Here is a 26,114-nt window from a genome sequence, read left to right as displayed (position 1 = left end):
TTTAACTTCTGTTTTCAATGACAGGGAGAACATTTCATGCCCGATTTTCTACTCAAACTTAGCTGCTCTAACTCCAAAGTAGTGTAGTCTTTGAAGTTAGCAAAAAAAACGCAGGCTTCAAAAAAGGATCCAGTGAGAGAGATCAATTAAATGGCATGACTTTAGCCATTTTACAACTCACAGGTGCAAAGAGCACCACATTGTACCTTCTCTGTTATTTGTTGAAATAATATGCAAACTAAGGTCTTGCATGTCTTGTTTAATTTCAAATTTTTGTTGATTTGCTCCAGTTTGAGGACAGCGAGGACGACTTTGAGAGGTTCGACACAGACGACGAGTTGTCTTATCGCCGGGACTCTGTCTACAGCTGTGTCACGCTGCCATACTTCCACAGCTTCCTCTACATCAAAGGTTATTATTTTCTTATAGAACATACTCTTCTTTTAATAAACCCCAACAGGTGAGAGTTAAGTGCATCATCTATATGGCTTTAGGACGTATTTTGGTGAAAAAGCATTGTACTTTCTGTGTTACCTTCTAAGAGACAAAGAGCAAGATTCTCCCCTCCAGGTGACGTAATGATGGTGGAGCATTTGAAATCTCATATCTTTCTTCTCTAGGTGGTCTGATGAACACGTGGAAGCGGCGTTGGTGTGTTCTGAAGGACGAGACTTTCCTGTGGTTCAGAACTAAGCAGGAGGCTCTGAAGCAGGGCTGGCTGCACAAGAAGGGCGGGGGCTCGTCCACGCTCTCCCGACGCAACTGGAAGCGGCGCTGGTTCGTGCTGCGTCAGAGCAAACTCATGTACTTTGAGAACGACGGAGAGGAGAAGATGAAGGGGGTGCTGGACATGCACAACGCCAAGTAAGGACAAGAGAACATAACTTTGAGGGTTGTTGTTTTTGCATGACGATACATTTACAGTAACAACAGAAAAGCTGTCAGTTAATCATTTACATGTAAAATATTCAAGAGATATACGGTTGTGTTATTGAAGAGAGATAAAAACTCAGACCTCTGAAGGATTCATGGTGAAATGGTTATGGAAGGATGTTTGTATATTCAGGGAACCTCAGTCATTATTTTTCCTTTTTTTTGACCTGTAGAGAAATCATTGATAACACCGGTAAGGAGAATGGAATCGACATAGTGATGCCAGAGAGAACTTATCATCTGATTGCCGAGTCTGCTGAGGATGCAAGGTGAGCTGTGTGTTTGTCTTTGATGTATTGTTCTTATCTTTTCACAATAACCAAAGAAATGAATTGTGATTTGATCTGTAAAGGACCTTTCATGCAAGCATGGAGTCAAAATGACTGAAATAACAAGTAAAAACTAGAATTCAGTAGTAAGTTAGTTTCAGTGACACCACTAACTTCGATTGCCTGGTCTATTTAATTACTCTGTCAGAATTAATTACATGGTCTTGTCCATTAATAGAAATATGCATTATATGAGTAGAAATATCTCAGAGTCATTTTTCAGAATAAAAGTGCAATGATTCAATATGTCTTCAACTATTTAAAGGTTTAGCTTCTTTTGAGGAGTATCTTTAGCAACCTCTAACAGCTAACGGTAGCTATGTGTTAATAACCTACTCAAGTCTTGGTCTTATAGGCTTAGAGAATAGCTTGTGACCCGCTGATAACCAAGAGTCGTGCGGTATTCTACAGCTGGCTGATGAGTGGTTGCTGAAGGTTGTTGGTAGCTGCTAGCATTAAATAGTAGCAAAGAGGGATACGGTGTGACACCAAAAACCTCCTTACGATTGCTTTGGTCAATGGCAGGTTGTCACGGTCCCCCGTAGTTTGCATAGAAGATGCCGAGTTGCCTGTACACACTTGCAAACTTTTCACCAAGAGGTAGTGAAACTGAAAAATGCAAGGCTTACTGGATGTGGAAAACATTTGCCTTACATGTTGATTGCAGCAGTAAGTCAAACGTTGGAGGAAAGCCTTCTCTTTATCTGGTTTACTTCACACTTTTTGAAAAGTGTTTGCAAGCTGGTTTCTTCCATGCAAAGCATTGATGGCTGCATCATTTTGGTAGAAACCAAGTCACAGCAACACTCGCTTTGTGACCGATTCCACCCTGCAACCGCCAAAACCCATGACCAGCTTTTCATGGAAACCTCAGCTCTCTAGTGTTATTCATCATTTCTAGTACCTGCTAGCAAGTACAATTGACAAGAAGGCATCTTTACACATTACAGGGTAAATGGAGAGCCATGCACCGTTTCTCTCTGGTGGGCAGGATTTAATGTGCTCTATAATCTTTTTCGTATAATGACAGTAGTGATTATTAGTCACATCGTTATTACACTCCTAATGCTCCCAGTCCTCCCACTTGTTTCTTCTCTCCTGATCCTATTATTTCCTCAACTGGCATGAACCTGCTCACAGTCTGTCGAAAACTGTATAACAAACAGGAGGTATTGTTGCTATAGGTCAATGTGACGGTTGCCTCTGGCAACACATTGATTTCCTCTCAGACAGTCTACTTCCGCTGTGGCTCAAAAGGGCAACAAGCACTCTGTCTGTCTGAATCTGGGACATAATTATGTTTGCTCTGTCACATTGTGGGGATTTGACCTCCTTTAAGGGAGAAAAATACAAAAGGACAAATCTTAGTTTGAGGTCACAGGACATGAATGCTAGTTAATGCAATGTACTCTGAAGTGAGGAACACATGGCTGTGGGTGTGTGATAGGAGCAGGTTTGTAAAACCAGACGCTCTCTCAGTGCGAGCCAACATCAGCTCCATGTGTCTGAGACACAATCGGACTGAACCCAGAATTGTTTTGGATTTTACACACATATAAAACTTATATTAAAAGGTACACACATGCAGGTTCACACTAATAATTGCATTCATGATAAAAGTATGGCTAAAACTTTCCTTTCATTTTATTTTTCATTTTTAGTTGTTCTCACTTTGAAGTAGTTTAGTGTTGAGTAAGATTCAGTTTCAAATGGATTTTTGGACGTAGGAGGAGCCGAGATGCTTGTGTCTAACTGACCGGCCTGTATGGTTACATGTCCGCTGTTAAAGCTGATTACTGTTTATTCCATGGTGATGATGATGATGTCACCCGTTTGACCGGCTGCCCTCTGGTCGGTGCCTCAGATCAATCAGGTCCCGCACATCCAGACTCACAGTTTCTTCCCCTGGACCATTTGGACTGCTAACAAACACTATCCCCACGCCCCAGCCCTGCCCACCCAACTCGCCAATCTGAGCCATGGCCTGAGTAACCCTCATCACTCAGGTCATTTACACACGGAGTCTATTCAGTTCTTTTTGCATTAGAAATATATTCTATATTTCTCTTGATTCTATATTTTTTTCACCTGTTTGCTATTTATTCCTGCTGTCTACTATTTATGTTGTGTCCTGACAATAAAGGGCTATTCTATCCTCTATGATCTCTGTGTTTACAGTCAGTGGTTCAGCGTGCTGAGTCAGGTCCACGGCTCCACAGAGCAGGAGATCAGAGAAATGCACGATGAGCAGGCCAATCCCCAGAATGCTGTGGTGAGTACTGTGAGGAAACAAAGCACTCTGGGAGATGGAGTTCTAATAACATTTCTGTTTAAAGAAAATTAATGTCTTCAAAATGCGGCCGTTTAATGTCGTCCTAACAGCAGAATGGTCGGCACTTTGCTTTAACAGATTTCCATAACACAAACCTTCGTCTCACACCGAGGAGAGGACGTTAGCCTTTAATATATGTTCCTCCATTTCCTTATTCATGCCTCACCTCTTAGTAGCATTTTTGCCTCTTTTAAATTCCAGCTGCAATAAAAACATAGTTAATATATGCATGTATAGCTCTGGGTTTCCCCACAATGGATAGCAATGGCCATTTAATAAATAATTGGAGATATTGTGCACTTTATGAAAAGAGATGACATGGTATTAATCAGCTGCCTCTCCAGTCAGCTCTCAAGACAAACTGGTTAGAGTGGAAGTTCTCAGCAGATTTCCAGAGCAGAACAAGCTCCAAGTTGAGCTGCAGGCAAAGGCTGTGGAGTTGGAGTTTGTCTGCTGGTGTGACAAGAAGCTCACAGAAAAGCAGCTGAATTATACTGAGGATGGCACCTGGTGGAAAAACTGAAAATTAAAAAAGCCCCAAAATCTGTCACTGAGCCTTTCATCCAGCATTCATGCTACCCTAAGCCCAACCCTCTTTTGTTCTCCTCTTTAAATTTTAAATTTTGTTGTAATGCTTTGTTTTGAAGTAACAGGACACAGATGTGCTGAAAATGCCACGTGCTTTTTCAGTGTTGCACCTGTGAGTGAAGGCCTTGCTGCTTGCGTGTGAGATAATTGGTTTCCACGGTGCAGCGAAGGTCAAACTCATTATCCACACCCTGAAAACTGTTTGTGAACCTCCCTCCATCTCTCTGTGTGTCTCCTCAGGGAACGCTGGATGTGGGGATGATCGATTCAGTGTGTGCTTCAGATAATCCAGAGAGGTGAGGACCTACATCAAACCATCAAACATCACATCATATATATATGGATTTTCTTTGACAAAGACTAAAGCAAAGAAACCAGAAGGTGTCGGAAAAAAGCCATCAGAGTGAAGCCCGTTGGGTTTCAGCACCTCAGCAGCTGCATTTCTTCACATGGGGAACATTTTAGATCAGTTAATTCTGGTCCTGTATTTCTTCTGTTGTGTTCTGTAACCTATATGTGACAAATATATCATTCATGCTATTTTATGTCAGTAGCTTTAATTCTTCTTAGTCGTCTAGTTCAAAATTAAAAGTTTAGTTCATATCTTAATCCAAGAAGTGCACCCAAGAGCTATTACGGTGTTAGACTATTGATCTCCTTTCTGTCGTCTTATTAATATCTGAACTTCGACAGGCCGAACTCCTTCGTCATGATCACTGCGAACCGAGTGCTGCACTGCAATGCTGACACGCCTGAGGAGATGCACCACTGGATCACTCTGCTGCAGCGCTCCAAAGGAGACACCCGAGTCGATGGACAGGAGTTCATCATCCGAGGTGACAAATGATTCGTTTATCGTGGCCGTTTTTCCTTTTTTAATTTGTGTTTAAAATTTTTAACTACAGGTTAAAAGTTACAGGTTAGGAAATCAGATTTTAAATAAAAGAATATTTAAAGTTTCCCCTGTCATATCTACAGCTCCAGTGGTGGGTGCTCATATCAATGTTATAATTCAAGTAATCAAATGTGTATATGTAGAAGCTGTAAGGCAAAAGCTTCAAACGCTCAGTTTTAAGCAGGTTTGATTTTCTCTGTTATTAAAGTTTTGTTATTTATAGTTTTGAAAAGTTCAGAGGAAACCACAGAATACAAAAAGTTATTTAATAATTATTTCCCACCAGGCTGGCTGCACAAAGAGATGAAGAACAGCACCAAAGCTTCGCTGAAGCTGAAGAAGCGCTGGTTCCTGCTTACCCACAATTCCCTGGACTACTATAAGAGCTCAGAGCGTAATGCCCTCAAGCTGGGAACGCTGGTGCTGAACAGCCTCTGCTCAGTGGTTCAGCCAGATGAGAAGGTCTTCAAAGAGACTGGTAAGAGAAGAAAATGGCAAGAACTGCCAACTCATTCTCTACCCAGTAGCTTCAATTTCTCTCCGCCCCTCTTGTCGTGTCAGGATACTGGAACGTGATCGTGTACGGCCGTAAACACTCGTACCGTCTCTACTGCAAGCTGCTGACTGAAGCCACACGCTGGGCCAACTCCGTCCAAAATGTCATAGATACCAAAGCTCCCATCGACACACCCACCCAGCAGCTCATCCAGGACATCAAGGTAGGAAACTCTGAAAGTGCAAAAATGGATGTCAGTGGTCATTTTAATTCTTTCCTTCCAGTAAAGCCTCAGATAATCAGCACTGCACTAAACCCAAGCTCCTCTTCTCTTTGCAGGAGAACTGTCTGAACTTGGAGGTCGTTGAGCAGATCTACAAGAGGAACCCGATCCTTCGCTACAGTCATCACCCTCTGCATTCCCCGCTGCTGCCACTGCCCTACGGGGACATTCATCTCACCAGTGAGTACCACTGAGACAGAATAGGATTAAATTGGGATTGACAATCTAACTTAGTACTAATGTCTTTAACGTATCTAATTTTTACCATTTTAGTTAAGATATTAATGTACCATATGTACTGATTTAATCACAACTTCTTCCCTGCTCAGCTCCAAGAAGCAGAAGCTACACAACCCTGCAGGATGAAGCCCTCAAGGTGTTCAGCTCGCTGCAGCATCTGGAGGGCGTGGCCGACCCCGTGCCCATCATTCAGGGCATCCTGCAGACGGGCCAGGAGCTCAAACCACTGCGAGATGAGCTCTACTGCCAGCTCATCAAGCAGACCACACGGCCGCCACAGCCCGGCAGCCCTGGGAACCTGTGCAACTGGAAGATCCTCGCCTGCATGTCCTGCACATTCGTCCCAACAAGGAGCATCCTTAGATACCTCAAGTTCCACCTGAAGAGGTGAGCACTAGGCTGCCACATGTTTATAGATAAATTACTTTTATTCTCTCAAGCTGACCATTTCCAAATTGCTCTCTGCAGGACTCACGAGCTGTTTCCCGGCTCTGAGATGGATCGTTATGCTGCCTTCGCCGCTGACTCATTGAGGAAGACTCGAGCCAGAGAGAACGTGCCGTCTCAGGAGGAGATCCGCTGCATCGTGGCCCGACAGGACATGAGCACCACCGTTCACTGCCACGGAGGAGGGTCCTGCAAGATAACCATCAACTCGCACACCACCGCAGGAGAGGTAGGTTTGTGGAAAACGGGGTTATGTGCCAAAGCATACAAATAAACAGTGTACTTTTTACTCAGCTCTAGTTTTTAGGATTTAAGCACAGTATAAAAGATGTGTTTGTACCAACAGAACAACCCAACAGTAAACACAGAGCTGAAATGATTGTCAAACATCTATTTTAATTGAAAATGAATTGACAGCTGTTTTAAAAATGACTTTGTATTGTAACAGCCTGAGCTTCTTATCTTCTTCTCTTCTGCTTTTTTCCTTACAATTTTCCTTATTTGTTATTCAATAATAATTAACAATAATTAATTAACAATTAATTAATTCATCACTTACAGCAATAAAATCCTGCTTTCATTCAGCTCTTTTGGCCTGGAGCCTGTGTAAGCATCCAGGCTTAAATGCTCATACACTGACATGCTTGCTGGAATTTATTATTTTCTGATGCTGCAGAAAATATCAGAATCTGGATAATATGATGAGCTAAGACCCTGTTAAAAGGACATTTTAAATATTTTATAGTTATAGAAATTGTACTTTCCACCTTTATTGAATGGCAGTCCCAAATGTCTGGAATTTAGACAAGAATTCATACTTTTTTTCTTTTTTTTTAATCTCATCTACAGTTTTAAAACCAGTTGCATGTGTCCCTGTTGTATCTCATCGTGTGTGTCAGGTGGTGGAGAAACTGATCCGCGGTCTGGCCATGGAGGACAGCAGGAATATGTTTGCCCTGTTTGAACACAACGACACCACAGAGAAAGCCATCGAGAGCCGCACTGTGGTGGCTGACGTGCTCGCCAAGTTTGAAAAGTAAGCCCCACCATGTTTGATTCTGAAGCAAATGTTTTTGTCTTCTGGCCAATGCTAACACAATCACTCTGTGGTCTGCAGGCTTTCAGCAAGCCCAGACGAAGGCAGCACTGGATGGAAGTTTTACTTCAAACTCTACTGCTTCTTAGACACGGACAACGTTCCCAAAGACAGCGTGGAGTTTGCTTTTATGTTCGAGCAGGTCAGACTCGTGGCTCATTGTCTGGGGATGGGACTAGGAGACTTTTGTAGCTGATTCTGACTGAACTTGGAAAGATTTTTTGTGGAAATTAAAAAAGAAAAAATGCTTAGATCTTACAGTTTTAACTATAATTTTCTCTGTGTTCCCTCAAAGGCCCATGAAGCTGTGATTCGTGGTCAATACCCGGCCCCTGAGGAGACTCTTCAGTTTCTGGCTGCTCTGAGACTTCAGTACCTTCTGGGTGATCACAACTCCCAGTCCACCATCCCTGAAATGTCCCAGGTGTTCCCCATGTCTCGACTGCGGGCCCGGGTGCAGAACTCGGCCAAGACATTCGCTCCGGGGACCGGCTCGGTGGCCGACCGCTCAGGCACGGCGGAGAGGAAACGCTCGAGTTTCCTGGAGGGGACACTGAGGCGGAGTTTCAGGAGCAGCTCGCTGAGTCGGCAGAAGCTTGAAGAGGAGAACAGCCTGGAGGCCTGGATGAGGGAGGAGGCAGCGGCCGTGAGAACCAGCGTGATGGACAAGTGGAAGAAGCTGCAGGGGATGAACCAGGAACAGGCAATGGTCAAATACATGGCGCTGGTGAAGGAGTGGCAGGGATACGGATCCACTTTGTTCAACGTCGAGGTGAGAAGAGAAATCACTTTTCTGTTTAAGCAAAAACTTTGTTCTCCATGATAAAGGATGGTTATGTTCCCATAAAGACAGCTACACAGCCATAGGTGGAAACATGGGATTGTTTGGTTGGTTTAAAGTCATCTATCGCCAGTTCTAAACAAAACTGATCTTAGAGGGAATGATAGGAGATTTTGATGTTCCATGCTTGCTGTTTCAGTGCCGGGATGGCACGTTCCCCTCCGAGCTCTGGTTGGGTGTGAGCCGGGAGGCCATATCAGTGTACAAGCGAGGGGAGCCGTGGCCTCTGGAGGTGTTCCCGTATGAACAGATACTCTCTTTCGGAGCTCCGTTATCCAACACCTACAAAATCACTGTGGAAGGCCGAGAGCTGGTGTTTGAAACCCAAATGGTGTGTACATCCTCACTCAGTCATAACTCCTGGTCTCCCCATAATTTCAATGCAGGTCATTAAATACAACACCAACATTTACTCCTCTCCTCTGCAGGTGATGGACATCGCCAAGCTGATGAAAGCCTACATCAGCATGATCGTCAAGAAGCGCTACAGCAACTGTCAGTCCGTCAGCAGCCACGGCAGCCACTGTAGCACCTGGTGAACTCCGCCCTTTCACCCTCTGCCTCGCAGCCACATGCAGGAGTGCAGCCAGGAGGCCGAGCGTGGCCGGTGCCGGCCATGCATGGACGCCCATCCTCTGCACTCTGGAGAGAGCAGCTCGTACATTTCATGTCAGACTGACTCTGAATGCTGGAGAAAAAAAAGTAAAAAAAAAACCCCAATATGCTCTTAATGTAAACTAGCTCAACTTATCTTGACCTGGTTTCTTTTAGAAACAGTACACATCCACTCCTTATTCATCACGATAAAATGTAGGCACAGGGCTGTGGATAGTTCTGTAGCAAACATGGTGGAAAGTTATCCATAAAACTCAAGAAAACAGAATGAAGTCCAAAAGTTGACTGAGAAAGCAACATGAGAATGCTTCTTGTTATCTAAATCAACAGATATGTGATAACGAGCAGGGACCAGACCTTAAAAGACTCAAACTGCGGGCAGCTTCTAATTTGTTTCCCTCAAAGCCTGCCAGCTGTCAGTGTTATTTTATTTTTTATTTAAGATCCTTTAGGGCTTAAGATCAATTGCTCCTATAAATTCCACAAGTTAATTACTATTTTTCATAAAGTGATAAAATGCTTGAAGGACTATCATCCTTGTCACATTCACCTCTGTTCAGCCAACATAATATGAAGTTTTTGTTTTAAAGATGGAAGTTGTGTACAATCTTCACTTTCTTAAATAAGCTAACAAGTGCACATTTTTGCCCCACATTAAAGTAAGGCGGACTTCTAGCTAAGCTTCCTAAACTGACTAGAGAAAACAGAACAAAGGATCAGTTTAATCTGTTAATCCCAAGGCGTACAAAGTGTACCATGACAGACGTTCACCCCCAGACTCTGATTACAAACCACAGTCTCTTAGACCAAAGAAAACTAGGTGGTGGTTAAACACAATCATATTTTTATATTAGTCTTCATGAAGTCAGATGCAGCTTCTAAAAGGTGGATGTGTCTTGTTTTGAAAAGAAACAGTTAATTTTCTGTCTGATGGTAAACCTCTGAGGCCCTACAGGGACTGTTTTTGCAGAAGGGGTCGATTTCTCACGGAGGTTGGTAAGCGCGTGTGTGTGTGTGTGTGTGTGTGTGTCTGTGTGCGAGGAAGTATGTTATTAGAAAAAAAGAAGAGTGTCTACAGGCTGTCCGAATGTATAAAAAAATTAAAGGCAAAGAAGACGGAGGAAAAACAACTACAGCCTACAAGCCTTTTCCTCTGCTTTGAGAAACTCTGGGACTTGACCTTTTCCTGTTCACTGTAAATAAGATGCAACTGTACCTTTACGTTTGTGACTGATTGTTTTGCTTACGATACAAAGTGCCTGTTCCAACTGAAGCAGGATGATATCTAATCAGATTTAGCCTTTATTGGTGCCACACTCGTTCCTGTGTAGCCAGAATCTGAAAGGTGCTCCCACACACATTTCCCTTTAACTGCCAATGTATTTGTGCACTGCAAACTCTGACCAGCAATGGACGTCATTCAAGGGTTTTTAAATCTGTCAGTTGTGAGAAATGAAATGAATTGAGGCGTAAATTGTTTATAATATTAAAGATACTGATATAAGGCAGCAGCCTGGATCATTGACTAATTGAACGTTTGCAAATGTACCCGAGTACGTCAGTCTTACTGACAATGTTGCGTTGACAATATTGGACATATACATGCAGTTGTTTTTATCTTTTTCTCCAAACCTTTTTTCTTTCTTTCTTTTTTTTTTTTTTTGCTGTTGGGAAAGAAAAAAAGAAAAAAGCTATGTATAATAAAATATTTGCAGATGGGTAATTTGACGTCAGACAATCTTTTACGTCTCTTTCTGATCCACGTTGACATCTGCTGGCAACAAATGTGAACTGCAACACCGTCTTTCCCTTTAGAACAACCTGAACTTAAAATGTAAATTGGTTTTTTGGGGGGTAGAAAAGAGGAAATATTGGAATACATTTTTTTTAAAAACGTGAAATAAGAAGATGTCGATATTTTTTCTGTCTGCTGCCTGTCTACAAAAAGCACTTACAAATTCAAAAAAGCTATTACATGATGTGTCTATTACATAATAGACATTATAAGAATTAATCGTTGTATTTCAGTGTAATCTGTCACGATTTAGCTTGAATGGCTTGTTCAGTTGGACTGTTTGCAGTGTAACATTCCTAAAAACGTTTCACTGGACCTCCGCGGGCGGCAGATCCATCCAAAGATGCGTGTGCAGGTTTCCTCCACAGTGCCTTGTTGTATATGATGTACACTTTTTTTTTTTTTCATGTGTGGGTTCTTTTTTTGGTATATGTGCAATGTTATATATACTTTAATCATGTGGCTGTACATTTTATATTGTAAGTCTTTGCCTTCTATTTTTTTTTCTCCTGAATCCTGATCAGATGGCAGTTTTCCCAAGCTAACAAATCTTGTATTTTTCTCTAAACAACTATCTGACAGTGGATCTTTGACACAATGTTTTGTGGGGGTTCCTCCTAGCTGTAATTAGTGTTATGTGCTGAACTGATGACTCTAACAATAAATCGTTACACTTTTGGTCTCAAGTGACCGTTTTGTTTTTCCTGAATATTAAAAAAAAAGGTTTAGTTTAAGAAAGTTAATGTGACAACCAACGGCTAAAGCTGCTGGACACACATCCAAGAACCTAAAAAAGGCCACAAACAAATACACCTCACCAACAGCAGCTACTTTTTTTCCTTTCTACTTATCATCACCATGTATATATCTCACATCCTCTAGTTGATCTCAAGGGTACTTAACTTCACTAACCAGTCAGGTCACTTCCTCTTACACTCAACTTCCACCACCTTGATTCCTAATCTTGGTTGGGGGTGATGACAACATCTCTCCCCCCTGACCTGTGGTCCTGGCTCCCCCTTGCCGTAGTATGTGTGTTGTACCTTGTCAATCTCTAGCTGTGAGAGCCAAATGTTGAATCGAACTTGCGGCTTCAACTCCAAAGGCGTGTAGTCTTACCACTACGCTATCCAGCTGCTAGCTCGCTATATATGTATGTATCTATATATCTATGTAGATAGAGAGATAAGATCAGTATTAAACACATACCTAACAGGAGCAATCTGGAACAGTGCTTTTGCTGCAGAAGTCAGTTAGTTGTGGTCATAGTTCTTCAGCATGTAGCTCACACTGCAGAAGCATAAATGGAGTAAAAAAAAATTTAAGTGACAGGTAATTTAAAATGCAACATTTCTCACAGCTCAATATCAGCTAACACTAAATGTTTGTGTAGTTTGTTACACACCTAATTTTGCTAACTGTGGTAAAGTTTACAGCAATGCACTAAGTTGGAGTGGGGCAGAGCAGCTGTGCTGTTCATGGTCAATGTTAAGTTACTGCTTTTTAGTTTTAGTTTGACTTCAAGTGCATTTCTGAGCTTGTACTTTTTCACTTTTACTTGAGTAAAGACTGCTATTATTTCAACACCAGTATCTGTACTTAAGTGACGAATGTCTGATATTTCGCCACCTAGGTTTATTGATGTTACACTGTCTGATCAGTGTTCCCAAGGATGTCACCAGCCCAGCTGTCATAAATAACATTTCTGTGACAATATGCAGTAGTGTTCTTTGGTCTAGATGAGCAAAAATGATACCTTTGATCACTGGGGGTTTGACTTCATCTCCTGTAACGATGCCACACACGTAGCATCCTGCAGCAGATACTCAAAACCAATATGACGTCGGGCAAATAACTCGCACAGCTTTGTATCTATAAATATTCTTTATACATTACATCCATGTTACAGTCAAAACAAATAGAAATACAGCCAACAGCAAAAGTCACATTCAAGTCATTTCTGTGCTGCGCATTGCAACGTCGACACCCAGCCTCCTAAGGCACCAAAAAAAGTAAATGACTCGTAGGTCAAGAACAGATTAGCCCATGGCCCAAACATCACAGGGCTCATGGAAGCTCAAAAGAATGGTTTACAGACAGGGAAAAACACAATTTCCAATAGCTATATTTATACTGGCACAAACCATCTGAGGATCAGTCCTTTGAGGCGAACACTGCCATGCTGAACAGATGTCACTTTGCCAGCTTATACCAGCACTGGAAATGTTATGAATGACAATGAAATCTAAAAAAGGGGGATCGGGGGGGTCACGTTACGGCCCCATGTCATAATTTAAATTGTGTTTATGTACATTGGGTGTCTGCCCCTTCATCCCTGGGTCCAACCATTTCTGCTTACCCATTATGTTGAGTTCTATGTGGCACCTGGTGATTGGACGGGAGACTGATGGTAGCTCCTTTAAATTAGAGACCTATTAGGCTGGCCTCTCTCCTCCTTCCTCCTAAGAATCGATAAGCATAGAAAGCCATTTCTAGAGTGGACAGAGATCTAGTTATTTATGCCTAAAAATTATCTTAGACATTCCCTCCAGGAAGCATAGGTGTGGGAAGCATTTTTCTTTTTCTTTGGCCTCGTGCACACCCTGATATTGTCTACATTAATAGATAAATAAATCTCTTCTTTCTGGAGTGCAATTCTGCCGTGGCACTCTTCAGTCCTTTAGATTGGTGAAAAATGCTTCTTTTCACTTTTTATGCTACACCCATGATTCTTCTAGGACTGAGAGTAACATCATGGGGGCTCATCCAGGATTTGGACCTCTTATACCCAAAGCAAGAATCACATCCTTAACCAGCATTAAATGTTTGCTGGATCATTTTTTTCAATATCATTTTGACATCAGGTTTTTGTGCTCATATGAAATGTGTCATAATTCCTGCATCCCTGTCTGTCAAATCCTTTTATCGGCATAAAACATAAAGCAGGACATCTGGTTGTATAGTTACAAAGCTCAGAGACCCTGCTTAAAATTAAAAGCTATACATCATTCCTAAGTACAGCTCTGAACCTAGAACACTTTTGTGTTAGCAGTCCTGCAATGATGCATTAACAATATAACACTTTTAAATAATTCGTAATTCGTAATAACAGTACATTGTAACACTGATTTTCAGCAGCTGACAGTGTGTCCAAAAATAGCCGACCCAAGAAGAAGAAAAAGAAATAAAGAGAGGGTGATGCCCATATGGCTCCCATATTGGAAGACTTGCTTCTCGAAAAAAGTTAATAAAATTCACTTTGTCTTCAGTCTGATCAACGCCTATTAGTTGATAATTTGGTCTATCTCAGCAATTTTCCCTCAAATTTTGAAGAAATTTGAGAAAACTGAGAAAAATGGAGGACAAAAGAATAAGTTGCAGAAAAAAAATCTATATACAGCAGACGAACAGTATCTGAAAGCCAAAAACAGGGAGGAAAGGCCGAGGAATGAAAATTACACAAGAACTGGACTGGAAGTCAGTGGCATCAGTTCTTTTTGAGTTTTAAATGTAAAATGTTTGTTTCAAATCATTCAATATTTACAAGGGCGTCTATAGCCGTCTGGGAATCATGGTGGAGGCTCTGTCATAATTTGGGGCTGAATTTCAGCCGGTGTTCTTGGGGGTGTTTTCTAAATGTATAGAAGTCTACCATCAGATTTTAATTCACCATGAATGCCATCCACAAAGCTTCTGATCATTTTCAGACACACTGCCAACACTGTCAGTCATGGACTGACCTCCCCAGAGCCTTGACTTCAACATTATTGAAGCAACGTTGAATCATCAGAGTAAATGGAACAAAAAGACAGCCAACATCCAAACAAGAACTTTGAATGGCTTTTCCAGAAGTCTGGAGAACTACTGCTGAATGCTCCTTAAAGAAATTACAAGAGGTAAGTAAGCTTGTCTAAGAAAGTTCTGGCTGTGTTGAAAAAGAAATGTCAAACCAATTATTGACTTTCAAGCTTGTTAGAATTGTAGAAAATGTGTTTTGTTTTTGGTTTTTTTGCCTTATATCCTGTATTTCCATCTATGTTTGCACTTATTTGAATAAATCGCTACACTTATTTCACATTTTCCTAACAAAACCTAAAGAAATTAAGGGTGGCTTGAGACTATGACACCATACTGTCTCTATGCCACATTAGAGCAGAGATATATGAGAGCGAGAGAGAGAGAGGATATTGGCTGTGTACAGTATTCCTCAACCTTGAACAGGCAACCCTGTGATCCTACACCATGTCTGATGTTGTGCCTTAGATTTGTAATCTGGATAATCCCATCACTTCCTTCAATTCCACATGACATGAGTGCCACACAACAGTTTAAAAGGAAAACTACAAAAAAAAAAGATTTATGTGAGGGTGGCTCATGTCTCTGTCACAAAATAAACAGTGTTATATCTCAGAGTAAAAACAAAGGCACCAACACAAAAATGTGAGTTACTGAAGGTATTAGATTGGTTTGAGGACCAGCCCCAGACAGCACACACAGTTCAAATAATTAAAAGTATTAAGTTACGGAAAAAAATCTGCAAAAAAAACAACTTTGCAGCACAGCTCAGACTGTAACTCCCAGATGTAACCCATCAGATGCTCCGTCTCTGCACAAATACTGCTTGGAGTTTATACCGATGTTACACGAATGACAACCTCTCCCGAATCACTGTCCTGGCTGAGGTTGTTTCGGGCTACCATTCTGTGGCAAAAGGGTGCCAAACACAGGCAAGTCCATGGATGTGATCCCAGCTGGGTCGGGTGTAAGGGGCCGCTGGGCCCAAAAGTGGCCAAAGGCAACCAAAGTGTCCTGGGGGCCAGCGAAGAGTGACCAGTGCTCGTGTCCTCCATGTCCTTGGTCTTGTCATAGCTTTGAACATCCCAGTGGAGGTTCACTGCTCGCCAGCGCAGAAACACGTTGTACACTGCTGCCCCCTCGTGGATGATCAAGCCTGTTATGATGACAGCAGTTGACACGTTTATAGGAATTTTGATTTTAGGCAGTTTGTCATGACCAACTTTCAGGAAATCTTTACTGTAAGGTTTTCTAAGTGCTTGAGTTGAAGGCCACTCGATTTCTTTTCCAAGTAGTTGAAGACATTCCACCTCTCATCTGAAAGCTCTAGCAGCTGATGGGAAGTCCCACATATTCAAACTGTAGTAGTGTTGGTGCCTTGCTGACTGTCCTGAGTGCTGTCGGTCTACCTGGTAATCATGTGAGCCATTATGGTCACGTGAGCCAAGGTGCGAATTCTTAAATGTCTTCACCAACTTAAAAAGTAGTCCAGTTGCCTTCAACTTGAGCACATAGAACTACCACGACCTGGGTGACTGTTAACCTGCACAGACAGATATAAAAATATTTTGCAAGTATTTTGTCTTTTTGTTTCCTCTTACATATTTCATCTTTCCTCACTTTAAAGTTGCCCATCTCTCCTTCTCTTCCAACAACATCTATAAACTATTTGCTGAGAAAGCTGTTTTATTTTTTGTGTGTGGATCCAGAGTAACACCAAAGCCTTTGTTGATTTTAAAGGCCGATTTTTTATATGCATTTTTATATGCATGTTAGAGGAAATCTGAAGGGAAATGCATTTTCTGTATGCTCCACTGACAAAAAAAACCCAGTGGAGTGGTAGATGAGTGACAAATTTAGGGATACCCTGCCTCCCTAAATTGGAAAAATACATAAAAACCTTTTTAGTGTTTGTACTGTCTGCTCAGAAGGTGGCATTTTATGTTGTTGTTTTTTCTAGTGATTTATTGTGTAACCCAACCTAAGGTGGCTGTGACATTTCTTGACAACAGCGAGCGGTTGTCAAGAAATCAGTGTTGGAAAGGTTCAGTCTGCTAACATGGCTACAACAAAAGACTGAAGAGAAATACTCCCTTGGATATGTTCAGTACTATTATGAGATAGCATGAAACTGACTGTGGATGAATCAAAAACACAGGAGTGCATTATTTTATTGGCACCATAAATTATAAAGAGGTCCAGCATTATTCTGAGAGATGAACTTTTAGAGTGCTAATCTTAGAAACCTTTCATATTTGTGAAACTAATTTGTAGCACCGACTGCTAAAAAGATCATTTACAGTCATTTATGTCCTGCAAACAAGGGCGGAGCATCGACATTATCTCACCAGTCAAAACTGACACCAGTATGATGGCAAAAAACTGCATCGTATATAAACACATGATGACACAGTTTCAACGTACAACAGACCAAGAACGATCATTTAAACAACCCGTTCATGTGTCTGTGTTAGTTCTCTGTCATCCAGATCACCGTAGTCTTAAGGGCTTGAAAAAAGGAGACAACTGGACTGAACTGGTAACTGAAGAAGGCTCTTGGATGACTCCATTAAGCTACTGGGAAACTTCAGCAGCCTGCCTGATCTGAACCTAAACAGTCTTCTATTGTTGGACTTCTCTGCCAACCACCGATTGTCCATGACACACACCACAGTGACCAATTTTATAATCATATTATCAGACCTGCGGGCATCTACGCTCATGTATACGTACTGACACTCATTCAGTACAGTGACTCATGGTCTCCGCACAAAGACACTGTAATTTTGAATCTCTTAGCGATTAAATGGCTTTCATGTCTTCCTCTTCTCACAAGCCTAAATGTTTTATTGCTTTCATTTTGTTTTTGTTTATGAAATGCTAATATAAAATAATTATTGAATAAAAACTTTATTTGTACTAAAGAAGTCCAAGAAAGACAGACACCAAGTCCCTGCACAACTTTTCATTTTGTAATTACTTTTCAGTACATGAAAAATTATTAAAGTTTTGGTACCACGATGCAATAAATAAGCAAACTAGAGATCTGCAGTGTGCAAGCTGTTATTTTTTTTTTCCCCACGTATTGACTCATATTTCAGCACAGCACCTGTCCCATTTTCTGGTCTGGATGTGCATGCATCATATCCTATTTTAGGAATTACCTTTCAACCAATTTAGATGTTGAGAAAAATATTATTTATAATCCTATTTGACAGAAAATCTTTAAGATGGCAAAGAAATATTTGCTAAAATACTGAACTGATCACTAAACTGTGGTTCCAAGGCTGTTCATACTTTAGTCGATAACCTCAAAGCACAATGCAGTATTTTTTTGCCCGAGATCATACACTGTCCGTGAAGTGTAAAGTGGATCTTGGAGTCTTAGGAAGGATTTATGGTCTGTCCAACGTGTATATTGGATGGTTGGATAACAAAAGCCCAACAGCTCTGACTCATAGGGGGAATCATTTCTCAGACTTTCCACACTCACTTCACGTTGTGATCGTCCAGCTTTGCAGAGGTGAGAGGAGACCTGAGCACTGAGTACTGACTGTACTTTCTAGCTCTGTTGCCCTCAGCCAACCACCCCCTCACTCTGTCCTCAGAACAGCTAAACACGTTTAAGAGCATATCTAAGGAATGAGTTTATAAAGACACTGATTTTAAGCACTGAAATTTAGGCCTATGTTTAGGAATTTTTGTTATACAAGTACATTTGAGATCAAATGCTCTGCTTGAAACTAGAATTGTTGCCTTGTGGTGTCATGCTTTTGTCAAAAAGTCAGATACATCCACGTCTGAGTTTCAGGGAATTTCCTAAAAGTTACACATTGCCATGACAGAGAGTCAGCCACATCAACAAAGCACAGGTGTTTGGTGTGCAGCCGCATGCCCATTCTCACCTACACAGACCAGGTCCATGAAGCCATACATGCCGTAGCAGATCTGGAAGAGGACATCGCGACGCTGCCAGGTGGCCTGAGGGCTGAGCGCCGACCAGAGCAGCCAGGAGATGCTGGCTACAAGGAAGAGAGAGCCCAGGAACACCGCAATGATCTGCACCTTCTCCACCAGGGTAATGGTGATGGACTGCCACTGCACAAAGAACAGAGGCAATACATTAAATACACACTTTGACTTTAAATAAAGACTTTGTTTATATTTTAGCAAGAGTTAAGATAAAGTAAGATCTTTATTTATCCCGTGGGAAATTCTTTTGTCATGACAACCTAATCAAAACAGTATTTTTGCTCCATGCCGGATCAATCTGCAGCACCACGAAATTCGGATGCCCGACCTGTGTTAATCAAATACATAAATAAAGGAGGGCCTTTCTACAGTATCATGTCAGTGTGACAAGGCAGTCCAAGTCCCATTTTTATGATTAAAAACAATGTTGGACTTATTAATGCATTATTGAATATATAATTATATCCATCCATCTGTACATTCCATGCATCTGTCAATCAATCCGTCCATTTTCAGAAAGCAGCAGCCTAATCAGAGAAGCCCAGCCCTCCCTGTCCCACCTCTCGATGATATTAATCTCTTGGTCACTGCTCAAAGTTCAGTGTGAGGGTGGGACTGGAGCTCAACCAGTAAACTGTAGTGAAGCGAGTTCTTCTCACGCATCTGTCTACACTACAACAAACTAGTACAGTGTATATCTAAATAATATTAAACAATATAATAAGTTGTTAATTGTGCTAAAATAATTTATTATTATTATTATTATTATTATTTTTAGTTTGGGCAAAATGACTTGACTTGACCCTTAAATGTCTTACAGTGGTTTTGTCCACCTCTTACCGTTCCCTAAAAGACATTGTTTTCTATATCTACCATACAGCGAAGCATAAACAGTCTGGATGTAAGCAGAACACATCTGTTTTTTGTCACCTCATTTAAATAATCCTGGTAACAGGTACTAGACATAATTGTGCCCACTATCTTGTCTGGGAGGAAGGTGATTTTTTCTTTTCCTTTTCTTTAAAAAATGGAAATAACACAGTGGTCTCACTGAAAGCTGATTTTTCAAGGTATGTTATGGTGATGAGCACTCTGTAAAAACAAAAGAATCAATAGGAATACACTAATCATACACATTTCACTGCAGGTTGAGATGCGCTGAAGCGAAGTGCGTGTGTGTGTGTGTGTGTGTGTGTGTGTGTGTGTTGGCTTCAATGACTTGGTCTCTTAGAACAGCGGTCCCCAACCTTTTTTGCGCCACGGACCGGTTTATGCCCGACAATATTTTCACGGACCGGCCTTTAAGGTGTCGTGGATAAATACAACAAAATAAAACTAGTACCGGTACCGAAAAAAAGAAAATTTATTCATAACACACATGAAAAGACCCAGGAAAACCGAGTAAACGATAAAAACGATAACAAAATAACGCTGAAAACCGATAAAAACCCTGAAAACCATACATTTCACACCTGAGCCTCAACTCTCGCGGCCCGGTACCAAGCGACTCACGGACCGGTACCGGTCCGAGGCCCGGGGGTTGGGGACCGCTGTCTTAGAATACATTTAGTTGTATCTGTGTTAAGGATCACCTTGTTTTATCCCCCCCTCCTCCCTCAGTCTTCTGACCGTCCATTTCGCCAAGAAACGCGTCTAAAGTTTATTTACACATAAGCATGACGCCAGCAGGCATGAACCCCGTGGACACTGCTGCGAGGCAGAGAGATTATCCACTATGTGATTGGTGAACTCTGGCAGTTCTTTCAGCTCATATCCGGTTTCTATATTATTGCGGGTCAATACAACTATTCATACCACCAGAATACTCCCCACAGTCCGCCACTGAGCGCAGGGATAATTACTACACTCGTTTTATTTGGCGATAACAGAGGCGGAATTGCACAAAACCACCCTGTGAGGACCAAAAAACACAATGAGAAACCATTATCCCCCTAAATTGTGCTTTTATTTTAGACAACACTATGTTTTAAGCAGCAGCAGCTGTGAACAGTTCACCAACAACGATTTGAAAACAACACAGCAGTTTATGTTAGTTTATACAGCCTCGTGTGATTTTAAATGATGCCTAACAAAGAAATAGAATATTTTCATACAGCAGAAAAACGTGACGTCATGCTCTGTTCGAAACGAGAAGCCACAAAACGGAGCCGCGAAAACACCTCGAAAGATTTTAAGTTGTCTGGTTGTTGCACACAGAGTTTTTTCTTAGCCTTCCTTTTATTATACAACTATCAGTTAAGAAAAGCCTGAAAGGAAGCGAGAGAAGCGCGCAGAAAACCCTCCACCGAGATGGTAAACACTCAAACACTCCACTCACTAACTCGCTGCATATAACTACTTTTATTAAGTATAACAAAGCAGCTTCGAATGATATCAGTGCAGTGATGTGGGGATGCTCACAAGACAGACCTGCTAAAAGTGACCTTAAATATGCATTATTATGCATCAGATTCAAACATGCATAACAGAATGCATCAGTGCCGCACTGTACTGCGCTACTTTAAATTGGTCATTTTGCATCTTTTTAAATTTTAACTGCTTTCAAATTGGCTGCACGTTTGAAAATAGCTTGGTGTTCATGCATTGTCAGTATGGTAATAATGCACTGGGGTTTGATCTCAGAGGGCATTTTTACATAACTTGGGACTTTAGGACTGCACCCTGTGCACGCGCAATCTGGTCCAATCTCGGAAACTAAGCATTAGACTGATTTCACAGTTTTAAGCTCACATAGGCTACACACGTGTGCCACAGTCCTGCTAATATAAAAATCTATGTATCAAAATAAAAATGGGCCTCTTTATTCACCCTAAAGTCAGTACTGTGCTTAGAAGAAAATAAAACTGCACCAAAATAAACCTGCTTTTTTTTTTTTTTTTTTTACATGGTGCCACATTCCTGTTAATTAAAACATCTTTGCATACAAATAAGGTGTGTAGTCAGGTGACTTTAGCTTGTCTCATTCAAGAAAAATATAACGTTTTTAACTCCATTCATTGCACCTGCATAATGGACATGACTAAATCTCGTTGCAAAGGACTCCGAAAAAATTCATGGATGTTTAACATTCCAATATTGTACACCGATTGTGTGTGCTAATGGAAAACTGAAGTGAAGTTTGAAGGGTTGCAGTTTTAAAACACGAGAATAAAGGTGGTGCACTAAAGCAAATGTAAAAGTGACTTCCACAGAGCCATTTAACAGTAGGAGGAGGGCTGGGGGTGGTCCAGAATGGCACAGAGAGGCAACACATGCCTAATCCAAGAATAAAATACTCTGTAAAGTTACTCTGTAAAGAGCAAAATTCCTGCGTTTAAAAAATCTTGCTTGAGTAAAAACGTAAAAAAATATTATCAGAGAAATAAAATAAGCCTGATTTTATTCATCCCAAAGGTTGGGAAACTACTGTCTTGATATTGTACAGATACAATTACAGATAATTACAGACACCAAAACATGAAAACCAATGTTGCTCAGTAAAGATAAAAAACATATGAATTTAAAATCTAAATATAGTATAATAAGGAGTTTAAATCTAAACTGAATACAGGTAATTTGGTGGTAAAGGTTTTCTTTAAGTGTCCTTGTGGGAGTATAGTGAAAAAAATGATGTAAGAAGATTTAAAATAAGTTAAAAACTGCAGTAGATGTTGTTAGGCAGTCGTCTTTGTAGCAACTTTCTTGGTAGTATTTGTGATTTGTAATTTATGTTTCTTTGAAGACACAAAGTAGGATGAAAAGACTGTCACTGAGCTGGAGTAAACTCCTGAGCAGGATACGAAAAGTAAGGAAAACACAAGAGGCACAAAATGTAATTAATGTGATGCAACTTCTGCTAAGTTATATATTTTGTATACATATGTAAACAAAAACCTGAGTGAAAGAGCCTGTCATCTCCTCTGTCCAACAGGCTATAGCAAACCTAACTAGAAGGACCTACACATGGCTGGATAAACACATTAACCAAAACAGGAAGAGGAACTCTGACAGACGACAATACAAAGAAATGACCAAACAGTTCAAGACTACCCTGAAAACATGCTACAAGAATGACAAAGTCTCCAAAAAGGAGATGAGGATGGCCAAGAAGCAGTGGAAAGAGGCCATGAAGAAAGTAAAAAAGGAGGACAAAAGGAGGGAAAAACTATGGAGCTCAATCAATAACAATAAGAAAACAGAAAATAGGAGAATGGAGAGGGAGATACCAGAAAGTACAGAATAAACTTTTGAATAAAAATACTTGGAAACAGAAGATTGTTGACAACGAGCAGATGACTGAAGCTGCACGATGCTCATTTCAGAAGAAAAGACTTAAGGCGGACTTTGTGGACAGAAACTAAAGCTCTGCTGAGCCTCAGCTGTGTGTTTGTTCAGTCTGCCAGTGACTCAACTCCCATCTGGAGCGAACAGATATGAAAAGGCCTGAATGTTCTTCAGTGAGCGAAACGATCCAGAATGCAGATATTTTAAGCCTCAGGAGTCTCTGTCTGTTCGGGCTTTTGAAAGAAAGGACGACTGCAGGAATCCTGATGCTCCAAAATGACAGCAGTGACGTGAAGTGGCACCAGAAACGCACAGCAGGTTCATACTCAACGCTGCATCCATCTCAAGCTACCAAAAGCAGCCATCGCTGTCTCTGTTTTCATCAATAAAAAATTCTGTACTTGATTACTTTAAGAGAAGAGACGTTTTCTTTAAGTTTAGCTGAGCAAAAAAAAAAAGAGCAATAGAGGCAAAAATATCTCAGTTATAGATTTCTATAATTCAGAAAGATCACAGCTGTCACTGGATACTGGTTACACATCTTTTCTCTTTTTTTTTTTTTTGTGTCCCGTTTGGATCTTTAGCCATCAGAATTGTTGTCTTAAGGCCAAGAAAGATGCCAAGCGGATTTATTTTACCAAGTGGATCACCATGGCCTTGCCATATTGGTCCATTTGATTGACCTTTATTATAATTATGAATTTATTTTATTTTCGGTTGCTACAAACGGGACAGACATGACTGGGGGATAGGACAGGGAGAAAGAATGAAAGAAAGAGAGGGAGAGAAAGAAAACCAAAGGGGAGAAGAGACGGTGAGAAGGGGGGGAAGAAAGAAGGAAAAACAAACAAAACACCTGGATCACCTGTATGGAGAAAAAAAACAGAAGAGAAAGCAAACAACAAAGAGCAAAATACTAAATACAGCACCATCACAATAAACTAGCTAGCAGTAGATATCAGTAGATACTAAATATTAAACGATATTGTGCAGCACGCAAGATAGACAGCGCACAATGTGCTTTGAGGCAGCAGCCAAGAAAGGTGTAGTCCGCGTCTGTGAACACCCGTGTGAACACCCGTGTGCATACCTACACATCTTTTCTCTAATGTCACACCATCCGTTTGTTAACCAAGCTTTCTCTTAACAACTTCTACTCTGAAACCTATAGGTTCTCTTTATTATTGAGTGCTAAACTTTCTCTTAAAGCTAGCAATCTTGGTTAGCGAGTTGCATCCATACAGAGAATTAACTTCTTCTATAGTCTGTACCACGCAGCAAGATATGCTATTTATCAGACAGTGACACTGAAAATACAAAACACAAACACAGTTCAGAGGTTCAATTCAGCGACTCAAATAAGCAGAGATTAAGCCTACGAGATATCAATGGGCTACAGCCGCCCATATCAGCAGCACATCTGTCAATCAAAACAGCCACGTTTCAACTATAGACCAAACTCTAAATGGGTTATTTAAAAAAATATCCTTGTACTGTTTTTATTTAAAAAGCACTGTTGTGGCACAGCAAGAAGGTCCTGAGTTCAATTCCACCATCAGGCCGGGGTCTTTCTGTGTGGAGTTTGCATGTTCTCCCCGTGTTTGCGTGGGTTCCGTCCGGGAACTCCGGCTTCCTCCCACCGTCCAAAGACATGCAACTTGTGGGGATAGGTTAACTGATTAATCCAAATTGCCCATAGGTGTTAATGCGGGAGTGAATGTGAGCGCAAATGGTTGTCTGTCTCTGTGTTAGCCCTGTGACAGACTGGCGACCTGTCCAGGGTGTACCCCGCCTCTCGCCCTATGACAGCTGGGATAGGCTCCAGCGCCCCCCGCGACCCTGAAAAGGATAAGCGGAAGCGAATGGATGGATGTTTCTATAAAAGGGAAAATCAAAAGCATTTTTGCACCATGCTGTGTTCAGTTCTGCTGTAAATTTTGACATTTTAATGTCAGCTCATCAAATATATGCTGACATGTTTCAGTCTAAGAACTAAAGTGGTAAAGCAACTGCTTGTTACAGCCATCACTAGTGCTCAAGTCTTTCAAATTTCTAGCAATGTAACCGGAGTAAATCTTTTTGAGGGCTACTATTTCAAGTGGATACTGAGATTCAACTAAATCTAGAAATGTTAATTATGTGCGTCTGTTTGGTGAGGCTGCATTACTTATTATTGACTTCAGCGACTACATCATTGTCATATTTAAACCCTCCATCCAACTTTTTAACTGCTTAATCATGGCAGGCCCGAGACAGATTACACCAGATCAAACCCAGGGTACACCTTCAAACCAAATGCCTTTTTGCTGTAACAGGTACTCCAGTTCTTTTATATTTCTTGGTTTAAGAATACCGACATTATAAGTTTGCATTGACCTTCTCTGTTATTTCAGCCCTGACTGCAGCATTGTGTATTTCCAGCTATGGATCTGATGTGTCATTGTGGTTGAAGCTGTGTAACTGCTGCTAAAAAAAACCCTCTAGTTTATAATCTAAAGTTTTTGCAAAACAACTCTGCATCTGAAGGGTTAAATCCTACTTTGAAAAAGGTCAAGATTCATCCACTTATTTCTACTTTCTGTGCACAATGAGTCACTGAACTGCAATTAGAGGCGCTTATTTAAACGTCAGTACGGAGAAAAGTGTGCATCATCATCATCATCATAGGATAAGTGCACTTCCACATTTGGGTTCTGAGTATGACTTTAAGCCAACATTTTACAAGAGCAGCTCTAACAGACGCAGGTGGGTTTATCTGTTGTCAGCTTGCCAGTGAAATGGCTTTTTACCAGTTTGGCTCCGTGAGGCTGTTTTTACTCCAACTGAGAAGCTGTGAATATTTCTGAGCATAAATCCAACTGATGGGTCGATAACATCAGTGACTGTAAAAACAATTTCTAGTTAATGCCCCCATAATAATTTAGAGAGCATGCTTAGTGGGGGCAAATTGTAACCTCGACGGTAGTAAAAAGCAGTTTAAAAAAGGCGGACAGGAAACAAATGGCTGCAGTTTGGTGGCATGTGTCATTTTTAGCCTCTTAAAACTACAAATCTGCAGAGAGCATTTTGTTTTGGAAAAAAGAGCACTCGCTTTTTCAATCATATCCATGTGCACTGAATTGGCAGTTACCAAAAAAACCATCAGTTACTCCATAATGTGACTGTTTGGTATA

At 41.0% G+C, this 26,114-nt stretch overlaps 2 protein-coding genes and 1 long non-coding RNA gene across 3 annotated transcripts in view; 2 read left to right on the top strand and 1 right to left on the bottom strand.

Moving 5' to 3' along the window:
- myo10 (myosin X) overlaps positions 1 to 11,580 on the top strand; it is a 125,148-nt gene extending 113,568 nt beyond the window's left edge. Inside the window, exons 26-41 of the mRNA XM_040049305.1 lie at positions 291 to 411; positions 621 to 864; positions 1,107 to 1,202; positions 3,441 to 3,534; positions 4,423 to 4,478; positions 4,876 to 5,018; positions 5,364 to 5,555; positions 5,639 to 5,796; positions 5,913 to 6,036; positions 6,186 to 6,483; positions 6,565 to 6,772; positions 7,443 to 7,579; positions 7,661 to 7,781; positions 7,935 to 8,411; positions 8,620 to 8,811; positions 8,909 to 11,580. Coding sequence (XP_039905239.1) covers positions 291 to 411; positions 621 to 864; positions 1,107 to 1,202; positions 3,441 to 3,534; positions 4,423 to 4,478; positions 4,876 to 5,018; positions 5,364 to 5,555; positions 5,639 to 5,796; positions 5,913 to 6,036; positions 6,186 to 6,483; positions 6,565 to 6,772; positions 7,443 to 7,579; positions 7,661 to 7,781; positions 7,935 to 8,411; positions 8,620 to 8,811; positions 8,909 to 9,019 — 2,772 coding nt within the window. The 3' untranslated portion in view covers positions 9,020 to 11,580. The remainder of the gene's footprint in view (positions 1 to 290; positions 412 to 620; positions 865 to 1,106; positions 1,203 to 3,440; positions 3,535 to 4,422; positions 4,479 to 4,875; positions 5,019 to 5,363; positions 5,556 to 5,638; positions 5,797 to 5,912; positions 6,037 to 6,185; positions 6,484 to 6,564; positions 6,773 to 7,442; positions 7,580 to 7,660; positions 7,782 to 7,934; positions 8,412 to 8,619; positions 8,812 to 8,908) is intronic.
- Positions 11,581 to 12,799: 1,219 nt separating this feature from the next.
- The window catches only part of march11 (membrane-associated ring finger (C3HC4) 11), a 32,062-nt gene continuing 18,747 nt past the window's right edge, over positions 12,800 to 26,114 (bottom strand). The window contains exons 3-4 of the mRNA XM_040049423.1: positions 18,591 to 18,783; positions 12,800 to 15,841 (exon numbers count right to left, since the gene is read on the bottom strand). Of these exons, the coding sequence (XP_039905357.1) occupies positions 15,519 to 15,841; positions 18,591 to 18,783 (516 nt within the window). The 3' untranslated portion in view covers positions 12,800 to 15,518. The remainder of the gene's footprint in view (positions 15,842 to 18,590; positions 18,784 to 26,114) is intronic.
- On the top strand, positions 20,136 to 22,642 carry LOC120744858. Its single transcript, XR_005698469.1, has 3 exons — positions 20,136 to 20,970; positions 22,400 to 22,462; positions 22,589 to 22,642. It is a non-coding gene; the product is annotated as an uncharacterized LOC120744858 (long non-coding RNA).

The sequence above is a fragment of the Simochromis diagramma genome, unplaced genomic scaffold, assembly GCF_900408965.1.
Source record: "Simochromis diagramma unplaced genomic scaffold, fSimDia1.1 OVJJ01000355.1, whole genome shotgun sequence".
Taxonomy (NCBI): domain Eukaryota; kingdom Metazoa; phylum Chordata; class Actinopteri; order Cichliformes; family Cichlidae; genus Simochromis; species Simochromis diagramma.
The sequence above is the reverse complement of the archived record's forward strand: the minus strand, read 5'-3'. Positions and strand labels throughout refer to the sequence as shown.